Raw genomic sequence first — 13,036 nt, 5'->3', positions numbered from 1 at the left:
TACTGCCAGGTGTTGGTGGGTACTTCCCCAGCATGACATTTGGGAGGACTCACAGAGGTGCGCTGTATGCTTTGCCTGCCGGAGGGCAGCAGGTGCAGACCCACGTCGCCAGCAGGAACCCCAGGTACCCCAGCAGTCCGAGGAGCAGCAAACCACCAAGGGTCATGACGAACGGCACGTACCACGCCGATTCAGAGTAGAGGTTTTCCCTTTTTGTCACAACAGTGAAGCCAGGCTTTTAAAACAAGATAGGAAAAGTTCCTCAAGGCTGCACACTTGTAAGGTTACTGACACCAACAGCACCTTTCATCTGGCTGAACTTCTGCACTGAAGCACCTGGCCCAAGCTTGCCCCAGGGCTCTGCAGATGGTGGGCAGATGGAGATGGTGTCTGCTGGAGACAGTGATTCATCCCTCGTACCTCTCTGCCGACTGCTGAGGCAGCTCGGATGACTGAGATAGACCACTGAGCTCCTGGGGCAATCAAAGGCAGGTGAAATGGAGACCACCCACGATGCAAAAAGGAGGTTCTGGATCATGTTTCAATGTCTTATATTAAAGCAAGCGTGTCATGGTGGGGTTTAAAAGCCTCAGGTTGTCTGAGAAGCTGCGAGCACACTGTTGGAGGGTGAGCAAGTTCAGGGAATACTGCCATTACGGAGATAATGGTTTCTTGTTACCTAAGGCAAAACTGGAAGTAGGTTATCTTCACTACAGTGATCATTCGGCGCTCTTCATAAGAGGAGTTGAACCCCAAGGAATTGGGTTATTGTATAAAAAGAAATTAAACTCCCTTTTTTCGCCTGTGACTAGTTCCAGAAGGGAAAACCATACTTCCTGAGCAGTTCTCATCTCCCACATCTTCCCAAGTGCCAGGAGACACGTCTCTGAGCTGGCACATCACTTGGTGGTAGCAATTCATTCATTAAGGCCCATCATAAAACTATCCTCACACAGATCAGAAATTACTCATTTGCTCTACCTAGGTCATTGCCTAGTGTGGTACTCTTAGTTTTGACCATCTACTGAGATTTTTATTTAATTTTCTGTAAGACATTTGTAATCATATTGCGTATGAAATTTAGCAGGGTATCTGTTTCTTTCCTGTTTAAGGATACCTTTAAAAAATACATTTAGCCTTGTAAAAAAAAAGGTACATCCAATCCTTAGAGAAACTCTCAGATAATCTCAAGAGCACAACCACCACTTCATCCTCACTGGGACTGAAGTCACAAGTGACTTTTTGTGACAGCACTTCTTTTCCACACTACCAGTCTACCAGCATCTGATTCATCAAGTTGCTGCACTGAACACATGTCAGCAGTAGTGATGGGAGAAGTTGCTGTAATGGAGGTGCTCGTCTGGAAAACAGACTGAAAGTAGAAGGCTCATATCTCTGGGGAGGCCGACTCAATGCTGTGGTATGTGGTCTAGACTGTTTGTATTTGTGGTATAGCACAGGAAAGAAATACAGAATAAGTTCTGTTATTTGGCTTAACTTTTCATTTCCACATCAAGTAGGGGGAGGAGAAGGCTGTGAGAAAACCATTTATTCCTTCCCAACAGAGCATTAGATAATAACAGCGTTATTAATCAGTCTGCAAGTTAGCCTTTAAGCTTTTTCATAGCAAAGCGTCCAGACTTCCATGTGCTGTTTGCAGGATCCCCTGGTTCTGGCTCAGTTACCAGTAGCCCCTACCAGATCCAGACCATTTTACAGGGAATAGCACTTTACCCCTTTACCAGCGTACTCATATTTTTCTTCCTGCATGCGAGTGAAAAAAGGGCAATGCAATCTGCTGGCAGGCAGAAAATGGATGGGCTCTGGATGACCGATAGATGGTGCAGCAAGGGATGAAGGTAGCAGCTGGCACACGGATGAGGACAGAGTGATCTGTACCCTCAGGCTGTGCCACTTCTGCAGGCTGGAGAAAAGCAAGCTCTCAACACAGCCTGCTACAGCCTGAAGGAAATCAGCTCCAAAATGAAATTGGTTAGCCAGAGCTTGCCTGGGATGGCTTTGTGGAAGAGTAGGCTGTATTGCTGGGACGCAGGCTCACAGCTCCACAGCCTGTGCAAGGCCAGATCCCACCCTGGCTGCCGAAAGCTGTGCAGGCTTCCCCAGCTTAGCTATGGGCCACCACGTGGGCAGGGAGCTCTGGAGAGACCCACCCCACCTCTCTGGATTTGCTGTCTGCAACCTGCTGCAGCCTCAGCGTGTCGCTGAAGCTGTGCACAACCGATTCAGTTCCTGACAGGCAGATCAAAGTTTTACATGAGGGTGACCTCAGGGATGGAAAAAAGCCCCTTGTAAGTCATGAGGATTTCTTGTTGTTGATGCCTATTTTCATTTTGGTAGCCACAGATTAATGTGTCCCATGGCTAAAGAAGCACATTCAATTGCAAGACAGCTGGTGGAGTGAATAGCTATGAATAAAAAAAAGAGGTAGTGCAAAATGCATGAGGTAATTTTAAGGTTCCAAGCAAAGGTTAACCCCTGCTCTTTCCTTATTAATAAAGCTGCCAAAATCTTAACTTTCCAGTTACGTGGTAATGGCAGCATGCCTGGTCTTTTGGCTACCTGCCCTTTTTGTTTTAGAAACTAAAATACAAAACATATGTTATGACTCTGTACCTGGGACCAATCCTTCATGATGCTGAGTACATCAACCACCTTTGGCTCCAATGTAAGAGCACGGGGCTCAGCACTTCCCATGACTGGACCCACTGTAGGTTTTTGTTTTCCTTTTGCATACATCTACCCTCTTTTCTTCACTCCCATGGAGAGCAGCCCATGAAAGAACCACAGAAGTGGACATAAATTTCAGTGAACTTACCGTTGTGGCAATGACAGTAGTTGGGTTTGGGATAACTCTGATGCTTAAAGTCACCGTTCCAGTTTTAATTAGGTGTGTATTTTTGCCCCTGGCAGATAGTAAATTGTCATCTGTTATATAGACATGCAGTTTGTAAATCCAGTTCATATCAAGTCCGCTCTCATAGTCAAACCTCGATGCGAGGATCAGCCGAGATGTGTTGGAGCCAGCACTTGGTGAAAAGGTGAAATGATTGTTCACATTGCCTGCAAGCAGTAGCAAAACAACAAAACAATGTAAAAAAAAAAAAAAAGAGAGAGAGAAAAGCAGTCCCACATTAAAGTAAATGGCTGCAACAAGCTAAAAGATCAGTTTCTGTTGACAACTTGTTATGGATCACTATACCCCTGTGCAGTGAAATATTCTTGATAAGAACAGCTCCTTGGTCTTCCTGATATCATATAAAATCAGATAAAACAATATAGTCATAAAAGCATTAAAACATGGAATGAGACCCTCTGTGGGGACACAGCTGAGAAGAGGCTGTGGAAACACTTCAGAGCCATAAGGCACACAAGAGGTCACTCAAATGGCCTGTCCTTACAGCCTGGAGAGCACCCAGAAGCAGCAGCACCCAGCCAGGGCGAGGACCCTACACTGTTGCAGGGCTCATTCCACTACTGGGGTGTCCCTGGAGTGGCCCCTAGGCCACATGGACACAACCAGTGTCTCCAGAGGCCCCTCCAGTCCCTGTCTATGGCTTGCCTCTCTGCCAAGAGGCAGAGGCCTTGTAACAGCTCCTCCAGGGTTTCATCTGCACTGTGGGGGCAGAAAGGAGAGCTCAGTGATCCTGGTCCCTCAGCCCTCCATTTTCTGTCCATGTAGCTGGAGATTTGCTAATGGCCTGTTCTGCAGGTAGATGAGCTCCAGCTCTCAGGCTCTGAGCAGACCACACGTAGGAGAGATCAGAGCCATGAAAAGGCACCAGCTGTGCTTTAGTTTTGCTCTTATTGCCCCACAGAGTTCCAGAAATTGAAGTGACCTTGGAGGCCATATCAATTGTATGGCACAAAATGGGCCATGGGCTGCCCTGGGGCTCAGAGGCCAACTGCATGGCACAGCTCACATCCGTACAGCCAAACCCCTGAGTCTTCACCTTGGTCAGCCCATACAGAGTGCCTGCTTGGCAAGGTCCTCATCCCTCAGCAATGCCCAGGATCTCTTTGGGAATACACTGCTTGGCACAGACCAAAATCATGCCAGCAACCAAACTTAAAGCTTCAGCAGTGTGGGCCAATACTGGACCTGTGGCCAGGCCCTGACTTACTGATACAAATGCAGACTTCATATGGCTTGTGTGTAAATACCACTGCTGCAGAGCTCCTTTGCAGCATTAAGGGGCTGGAATAGGACAGAGGTTCTCTCTTTTTATGCTCACAACTTTTTACTGGAACCTGCACAATCTGCTCCCTCCTTCCCAGCAGTCACCTCAGCAGCAAAAAAAAAGAAATTGCCCCAAAAGAGTGCATTCCCTTTTTGTGAAGCTGAATGTCATCCCATACCACAGCAGTTGTCCACGTGGATGCAGTTGATTATCAGGTCCAAACACACACTCTTAAAACAGGGGTTTAATGCATACAGCATGGACCTAGGACATGCATGTTTGCTCGATTGTTTTGAACGGTGTACCAGCATCTAAAGGTGAGGTATGCAGAGTAACAGAACCCACCATCATTTCTCAAGATTTACTCAGCTGTAATTGGAAGTGAAATTTGACCCTGCATATCATTCCATCTCATTCTTCTGAAGTCCTTGTCAATTATGCAACTAATTGCCAATTAATTAACATGGTAGGCAATCCAATCTTGCAGGGGAATGGTTCTAGGTGGTAGATGTGAAGAGACATCTCTTTTGGTAAGCAGCAAAGTAATAATGTGCAAAACTTGTGAATCACAGCTAGCTTTCCATGAGAAATAGCACATAAACTGTGCAAGACTTCTATTTACAAGTCAAAGCAAACCATCAGCATTCATAAATTTTTGCACTGGTCCCAGCTCACACACCATGACACAGTACCTTCATTAATGAAGTAACGGAAAGACCTAGGATCAGAATCACGATCTTGACATTCAATCCTGAAACCATTAATATTGGTTCCAACAGCTAAGCTGACTGGGATTTGAAATGAATAGAAACTGGGCGAACAAACTGGTTCTTCATCATTTACTTCCAAAACATTGACAGTTACCTGAAAGAAAAGAGCAATAGCAAGCTGAAGCTCCTCCACTGTGCTAAGCTAGAATTTTATTAACTTCAGAAACTGTTTGACTTTTCCCATTTCGCTCTTTTGATCAACAGCAGTTGAAGAGCAATGAACCTCCCTTCCAATCAAGTTTCTACCAGAAAATGTCTGTGATCATTTGACCTTTGCTTCTTGTTGTGATCAGCACTCTTTTGGGAACAGGTTCTTTAACCCAAACCATCTTCCAAAATCGCGGTGGTTTCGAGCTGGTGTGTCTGACTATTTGAATTACCCGAACTGTGTCATTGTAAGAGTGAGAAATAATAATAGTACCAGGTATTCATTAAACTTCCTTTCAAATCTCTCAAATTGCTTCACAGTCATTAGTTAGGCTTCTTAGCATATTTAATAGTAATGCAGACCACGATCCATGGAAGGAAGGAGGACTCCTTACAGACTGACTGTTCCCAGTGAGAGAGAAATGCTTGTAATGGCCTTCCGCATGGCTGGGAGCACCCCAGGTTGCGTCAGATGTGCTTAATGTCAGCTGGGGTTAGCTGGCTGGGAGAATAAGGTTACCCTTCTCAAAGCTCTTTCCTCTAATGTCTGTTGGTCTTAAACAGGCAACAGATAAACTTGTCATTGTTGAAAGCTCCTGATGATAAATTTTCCTTAATCATCAACTTGAAATATTATAGGTGATAAAGAGATTAAGTACTTCAGGTGATAAAGAGATTAAGTACTTCCCACTTAGCATCTTCATGGGTGGTGCTTGGCTGGAATAGAAAGCAAGCCTAGTACCTGTATTCCTCTCAACAGATGTGCAAAAATCAAATGTAAGACAGTCACAAGGAAGAAGATGTGAAAAGGAGTAAAAAGGAGTCTGTATGTGAAGGACACCGAGGTTCTTTGAAAGAAGTGACTATAAAACACCTTTGTGGATATACCATCTGTTTTGTTTTTTTTTCCTGAATAGAATTGGTCTGGGAAGCAAACTTGAGCACAAGCCTACTGTTTAATGTTATCATGATCCCTGGCATGCTCTTGGCTCATGACAGATAGCATCATTGGGGACAAAACTAGATCATGGTTAAGGGAAGGCACATGCAAGGGTCCATACCCAGTAGACCATGTGGACACAGATGTATTGAGTGGGCCTTCTGGCATTACCCCAAGAGGCTGCTCAAGCCCTCCTTCCATCCTCAACGTATGCAGAACATCCCCTCTGTCCCAGCCCATGAAACCACAACTCTGATGGGCTGCAACATGATTCTCAGATTGCCTGGGGCCCTTTGCAGTGAAAGAACATCACATACAAAATCAAAAGTATGTTTGAGGGTCAAGCAGCACTACATGAGGTCCAAAAAGGACTTGGCACTAAGCATGGCTAAAATTAGGTTGTGCTGCCTGGCCTCAAGACCCTTTCCTTTTTCTATTTTCCAGTATATATGTAGCCGTAAAGAATATCTCAAATTGTCTAGGGCAAGAAAACAATTTCACTGCCCAGGTAAAATAAGAAAAAAAAGACTGAGAAACAAAAAACACGGAGTTAAAAATATAAAAATATTCATTTAACTTTTTTGTAAGAAATAAAGCAAGACTGAGTGAACACCACCTCTTTCATCTGACTAATATACAGCTTTATGCAGGGATGGACTTGCCTTTTACAGACCAAAGTGCTTTGCCCAATGTCTTACCATTCTTGTCAGGAGGAAGAGAGAAAAATGTAGCTAAAGGGGGAGGAGTAGAGTGGATTTACTCACAGATGCTGTTGCAGTCTTCTCTTGGTCTGAGGCCTGTACTGTGAGAATGTGTTTCTGAGTTGTTTCATAGTCTAATCTAGCTAAAATCTTCACATCTCCTTTGGTTGGGCTGATCCAGAAGATATTTGTGTAATCCCTGGTGCCTCCTCCAGCTACAATGGAATAAGTGATGACACTGGGTGGCCAGTCGTCATCTCTGGCATTCACTCTTCCAATGCTAGATCCAACTGAGAAACAGAAAATCCATATTTCATTAACATTTTAAGGAAAAGGAAGTACAGAGTACTTGTACCAACCAAAGCTTGATGAAACTGAACTAAAGATTTGTTTCAGAGTTTTTCACCCCAAAAAAGTAAAGCAAAGGTGTGAGAAATACTAGTTCACCATGCTGTGCTATGGCTACCCCCTGCATGAGCTCACCTGCTAGTAATAAGTACCAAAACACAAGGAGCCTGTAGAGAACCACAACAGAAGTGCTCTGGAGGTGAGGGCCACCTTGAGCCCTCAACCGACACGCACAAACTCCTGCCTTGTGGCAGCCCGAGCACTGGCTTGGTTCGAGGAACAAGGCTTGAAAAGCAATTGCTGCTGTTCCTTCCAAGGTGTTTGAAAAGCTGTTTGAATTACCTTCATGCCAAGAATTTATGAGGGAAACTACAAACAGCAGTGCTGTAAACTGCGAGAATGAAGATGGGACTGTGCATGCCCGTCTCTGCAGACATTGATTCAACTCTAAGTGGATCCACATGACCCAGGGATATACAGCATGAATAATCCACATGCACAGAGTAAGACAGAAGGAGGATGTAAATGAAGGGTTGGTATTTTTTCTTTCCTGACCCTGTGAACTCTGGCCCTACTGCAAACTGTTGGCTCCTGTTTGGTACAGCAATAGCAAGCACCCTGTGGACGTCAACTCACCCCAAAACAAAAGGCAGTCTGAGTCAGAAAAACATAATTTCTCTTGATGGGCTCAGTATCCAGCAAAGTTCTGTGGCTGACACAGAGAGCTTTACAGACATATCCATGTCACAGATGGGTTTCAAGTGTTATATTGCTAAGATACACGTCAGTGGTATGAGGAGGCACACACAGAATAGCAAATGCTACAAAATTCACCGTATCATGCCTCCTGGGAAACAGCGTAAAAAGCCAAGCTCCATCCATGCACCATAGAAATAAAAGCTGGGCAAGAACAACAGGCTGCTGAGCAATGCAAGGCACTGGTATGAACACTTAAAGGTGGCGGTCATCTGTTTGCTGAGTGGCTGTCCTGTGCCCCCTCATCTGTCCTTAGCCATCCTTGCTTTCCTGGCAGTTTCACTCCTGCAGGAGCCAGGGCTGCCAGGGTGTCTCTGCCAGGCAGGCTCCCCTGGGAGCCAGCCCCCTCTACCCCAGCCTCCCCAGTCTCTCCAGCTCCTTCCCAGGCCATGCATCTCCACACCAGCTGCAGCTTTGCCATACTCAGCAGTGGCTGATCATGGCTTCTCCACAAGGCAGGCAGGAGTGGGTTTTGCAGACCTCTGGACCTTGGCAGGATCCTCCTGACCAGAGAAGGAGGAAAACAGAGAGCTGAGTGTGAGGGCTGGAAATTTGGCCTTGCTCCTTTGCCCATGGCAGGGGAGAGGAGGTTGTGGGTAGGATGGTGGGGCTGCTTGAAGCATGCCTTTTCCTTCCCACCACCCCCTGCCTCCTGGCTTAGGCAAATGGACACAGAAGCACCATAGAGCCCACAGGTCTGCTGACCATAGTGACAGCTGCTTTTGCCTGTGCTTTAAGCCTGCCCTGGCCATAATAATTTTATTAATTCAAGTAGATACTAGATTATGTGGCTGCCAAATGTCCTGGATTTTCATGGGCAGCTTCACCACGTCTCACTCAGATGCAGTGATGCAGTTTAACATCCTCCTTGGTGACATGGCCATTGGGGCAAGATTGTGAGTAACAGCAGCCTGTGGCAGTGTTGGACATGCTGGAGGACAGGGCTGCCATTGAGAGGGGCCCAGCAGGCTGGAGATACGGGCCAACAGGACTCATGGAGCTCAGCACAGATAAATGCAAGTCCTGCACCTGGGCCAGAACAAGCCCATGCATCAGTGCAGGCTGAAACTGAGTGAGCAGGCAGCCGCTCTGCAGGAAAAGCCTCCAGGCCCTGGTGGACAAGTTCTACATGAGCCACAAGGGCACCCTTGGGGGAATGGAGACTGCATACTGGGCTGTATTAACGAGGTTGTTACCAGCACATGGTGGGAAGTGACTAATTCACTCTGCTCAGCACTCATAAAGCTACCTGTGACCAGTTTAGGGGCCCAGGCACAAGAGAGATGCTAAAAAACTGGAGAAAGGCTGGGAAGGGTTGAGCAGAGGATGCAGGAGGAGGGGCTGATGGGGCTGCGTTTGTTCAGGCTGGAGAAGGGAAGGTGACGTGGGGATTTAATTGCTGTGCTTGCTGTGCTCCACTACCAAAAGGGCAATAATGCAGAAGACCAGGATATGCTCTTCTCAGAACAGGACAGTGAAAGGATGATAGAGAACAGCCACAAGCCACAACATGGACAATTCCAGCTGGGTACAAGGTAAAATTAGCTGGAATTAAGGTTGCTCAGATGGAACAGGGGCTCAGAGAGGTCATGGAGTCTCCATCCATGGAGATTTTCAAAACGCAACTGGATGGGGCCCTGAGCAACCCAATCTGGCTTTGAAACTAGCGTCACTTTGAGCATAAGTTGACCTCCAGAGGTCCCTTACACCTTCAATTTTTCTGTGACCCTAGGAAGTTCAGAATGAGGGTCAAGATTTATCCAGTACGTATCTAACGTACCTCTCAATTTTTTCTTAGCCAAGACAATAAAGCCAGTACAATCACAGAATCATAGAATCGCTGAGGTTGGAAGACACCTTTAAGATCATCAAGTCCAAGCATTAACCTACCCTGACAAAACCACTTCTAAACCATGTCCCCAGGTACCACATCTACCCTTTTTTTAAACACCTCCAGGGATGGCGAATCCACCACCTCCCTGGGCAGTCTATTCCAATGTTTAATAACCCTTTCAGTGAAAAAAGTTTTCCTACTATCTAATATGAACTTCATCTGACATAACTTGAACCCATTTCCTCTCGTCCTATCACGTGTCACCAGGGAGAAAAGGTCAGCCCCCACCTCTCTACAACCTCCTTTCAGGTACTTGTAGAGGGTGATAAGGTCTCCCCTCAGCCTCCTCTTCTCCAGGCTAAACAACCCCAGTTCCCTCAGTTGCTCCTCATAAGACTTGTCCTCCAGACCCCTCACCAGCTTTGTAGCCCTTCTCTGGACACGCTCCAACACCTCAATGTATTTCTTGTAGTGAGGGGCCCAAAACTGAACACAGTACTCGAGGTGGGGCCTCACCAGTGCCGAGTACAGGGATGATCACTTCCCTAGTCCTGCTGGCCACACTATTCCTGATACAGGCTAGGATGCTGTTGACCTTCTTGGCCACCTGGGCATACTGCCAGCTCATATTCAGCTGGACGTCCACCAACACACCCAGGTCCTCTTCTGCTGGGCAGCTTTCGAGCTACTCTGCCCCAAGCCTGTAGCACTGCATGGGGTTGTTGTGACCCAAGTGCAGGACCCGGCACTTGGCCTTGTTGAACTTCATACCATTGGCCTCAGCCCATCAGTCCAGCCTGTCCAGATCCCTCTGCAGAGCCATCCTACCCTCAAGCAGATCAACACGCCTGCCTAGCTTAGTGTCATCTGCGAGCTTACTGAGTAAGCGAGGTCCTGGGGCAGAAGGCCTGTGTTTGGTACATCAGGTCATGTGAGGGAGAGGCTGAAGCTAGCTAGGGAAGATGCCATTCCTGTGCCAACTCCTCTGGACACCAAGCAGCACAGCACAGAGCTGGCTGGCACACAAAGATTACCAACGAAACAAGATGCCATGGCACTGGTCTGCAAATTCATGAGACACAGGACTCACCAGGGGACAGGAAGGGTGCTGAGGTAGGAGTCAAGCACATGAAAAGTTTCAACAAATTCAGTTTTAAGGCCACGTTTGCAGTTGCTGGTCCTGGGCTGTTGCAGGAATGGGAAGGACCCTGGCCCCAGGCACAAGGAGCTGCTCTGGCTGCCTTCTCGCTGAGCGAAGCCTCCCTATCCGAGCACTCCCATCCCAGCCTATCTCCAAGGCACCCACTGCACCCGAGGTGAGTTGGGTGTAAGGCGACAGTGGGGTGGCCATCCTACAGCATGCCTGGGCCAAGGGAGTCCTCACTCATCTGTGTCAGTCTATAGTGGTCTCTTTACACCGTCACGGTTCCTCTGAAAGGCTATAATTTAGCAAGAGCAGAAAGACGGTCTAAAACAAGACATCTGAGTTCAGTTCCTGGCTCTGTCACAGACTTCTTGTGCAATTGCTGAGTTTGTCTGTGTCTCAGTTTCCATCTGCACAATTGGAGTTGTTGCCAGTTTTGTCTATTTAAAGGTAGTAGGTGGTTGTACGGTGAGACCCTGGTTGAACTGGAAGTTTGAGCCATTCTCCACGTTCAAATATATGAAAACACATTTGGAGCAAAAAGGTACTTATCAACATGACAACATTATTTCTATCATGTAGGTGCTACTTACTGTACCTTTAGTAATTTCTGGAACATTAAATTCATATGACAAATTACTGAAGACTGGAAAAAATTCATTCACTGGCTTTATCCTGATGTAAATGTAGATGATATCTGGAAATATAACAGAAGATTAAATCATAGTTAAGTATGGCTGTGAAATTTTCTCATGCATATATTCAAAATACATATGGTATTCCTCTCTCCATGCTGTTACAGCACAGGAAAATATCAAAAGAAGTGTAAAATGGATACTTGCTTGAGTAGTTAGGACGGGCAATATCTTGCACCCTGACAGTCAAAGAATAAACTTCAACTCCTAGATTAGCTGGATTTTCTAAATCAATATTTTCAGTCATCTAAATTAAAAGAAACACAATTGTATTTATACTTCCTTACATAAAGTCTCAATACACATGATGGCAAATACTTTTCTCAGCATTCCCCAGGTGTGGTCTCCCCCTTGGTTATATAGAATTGTCCTTTAGGAGTAATATAGGCTATTAATCAATTACAGGATTGAATTCCAGGCTTTTTCTGCATGTTCATGCTCTGCTGTCTCTTGGAAATTCAAAACTCCTTCCTTCTGCCAACAAAATTTCTTCCCCTTAAGTGCAGGAAGTGTTATCATTTGGATCATAAGGTCTTGGCCTTTTACCTGGTTAATTCAAAGCTCATGTAATGAGTTGGCTGTTTACTCTGACTTTTGTTGGCTCAACAAAAATCTGCTATTGCTAAATAGTAATAGTTACTCCTTGAGCTCACGCCTGCGGGTAGGTATTAAAGGTATCAGGTTCAGCCATGAGTGTTTATCCAGGAACCAAGTTGTTTCTAAATGGTGGCTCATGCAGACTAAAATCCTAATCTCCTGAGCTCTCTGCTCTTTCTGTAGGAGCCTCATAAACTTTGGGGCAGCAGGACTAAAGCACAGGCATCCACTGTTGATTGTCTACAGGAAAATTCCTGGAGGAACAGGACACTTCAGATATCCTGTTACATTATACATACAAGGTGATCAAAGGGCTGACAACAATCATATCCTGTGCAGCAATGAAAATGCTTTTTATGTTGGCAGATGAAGCAGCTAAGGGCAGTGCTTATTGATGTGTATACCTCAGATCAAAAATTAAAGCCATACAAAATCGTTTTACTGCTTTTGTAGCACTCGTCTTTTAGACAGAATGACTATTGTTTGTTACATTTCCCTTTTTCTGTAGTTGTCCACGGTTCTTTTTAAAGCAACGAAACAACCACCATTGCACGTGTCCAGTAACTGGTGGGGGTTCTGGCCAATGCAAATATGCCAGCAGCTATCAGCATAAAGAACACATATTTTGACACGCAAAATTACACAAGTGCAAATCCTACCACACTTTTGTGAAAATCTACCACTCAAAGTGGTTTTACAATTTTGACCATGCTGGGAAGTAGTTACTGAGTGTGGGATTTCTCAAGTATTTCAATTCTTCGTGCTGAACAGCAAGGATCTTCCACAGTCTGTCATGAATAAATGGGTATGAAATGGCATCAAATTTCTCTGTTTATCCATATCAAAGTCAGTGCTTCACACTCCCTAGAAATATATTTTTTTTTTCAATCATATCTAACACATTT

At 45.6% G+C, this 13,036-nt stretch overlaps 1 protein-coding gene across 1 annotated transcript in view; it reads right to left on the bottom strand.

The window, feature by feature from the left end:
• CDHR3 (cadherin related family member 3) overlaps positions 1–13,036 on the bottom strand; it is a gene marked incomplete at both ends in the record, with an annotated part of 43,265 nt that overhangs the window by 6,634 nt on the left and 23,595 nt on the right. Inside the window, 6 exons of the mRNA XM_082497993.1 lie at positions 54–235; positions 2,837–3,081; positions 4,892–5,063; positions 6,821–7,047; positions 11,438–11,536; positions 11,640–11,781. Coding sequence (XP_082354119.1) covers positions 54–235; positions 2,837–3,081; positions 4,892–5,063; positions 6,821–7,047; positions 11,438–11,536; positions 11,640–11,781 — 1,067 coding nt within the window. The remainder of the gene's footprint in view (positions 1–53; positions 236–2,836; positions 3,082–4,891; positions 5,064–6,820; positions 7,048–11,437; positions 11,537–11,639; positions 11,782–13,036) is intronic.

This window comes from Vanellus vanellus (genome assembly GCF_965231255.1).
Source record: "Vanellus vanellus genome assembly, chromosome: 1".
Lineage (NCBI taxonomy): Eukaryota > Metazoa > Chordata > Aves > Charadriiformes > Charadriidae > Vanellus > Vanellus vanellus.
The sequence above is the reverse complement of the archived record's forward strand: the minus strand, read 5'-3'. Positions and strand labels throughout refer to the sequence as shown.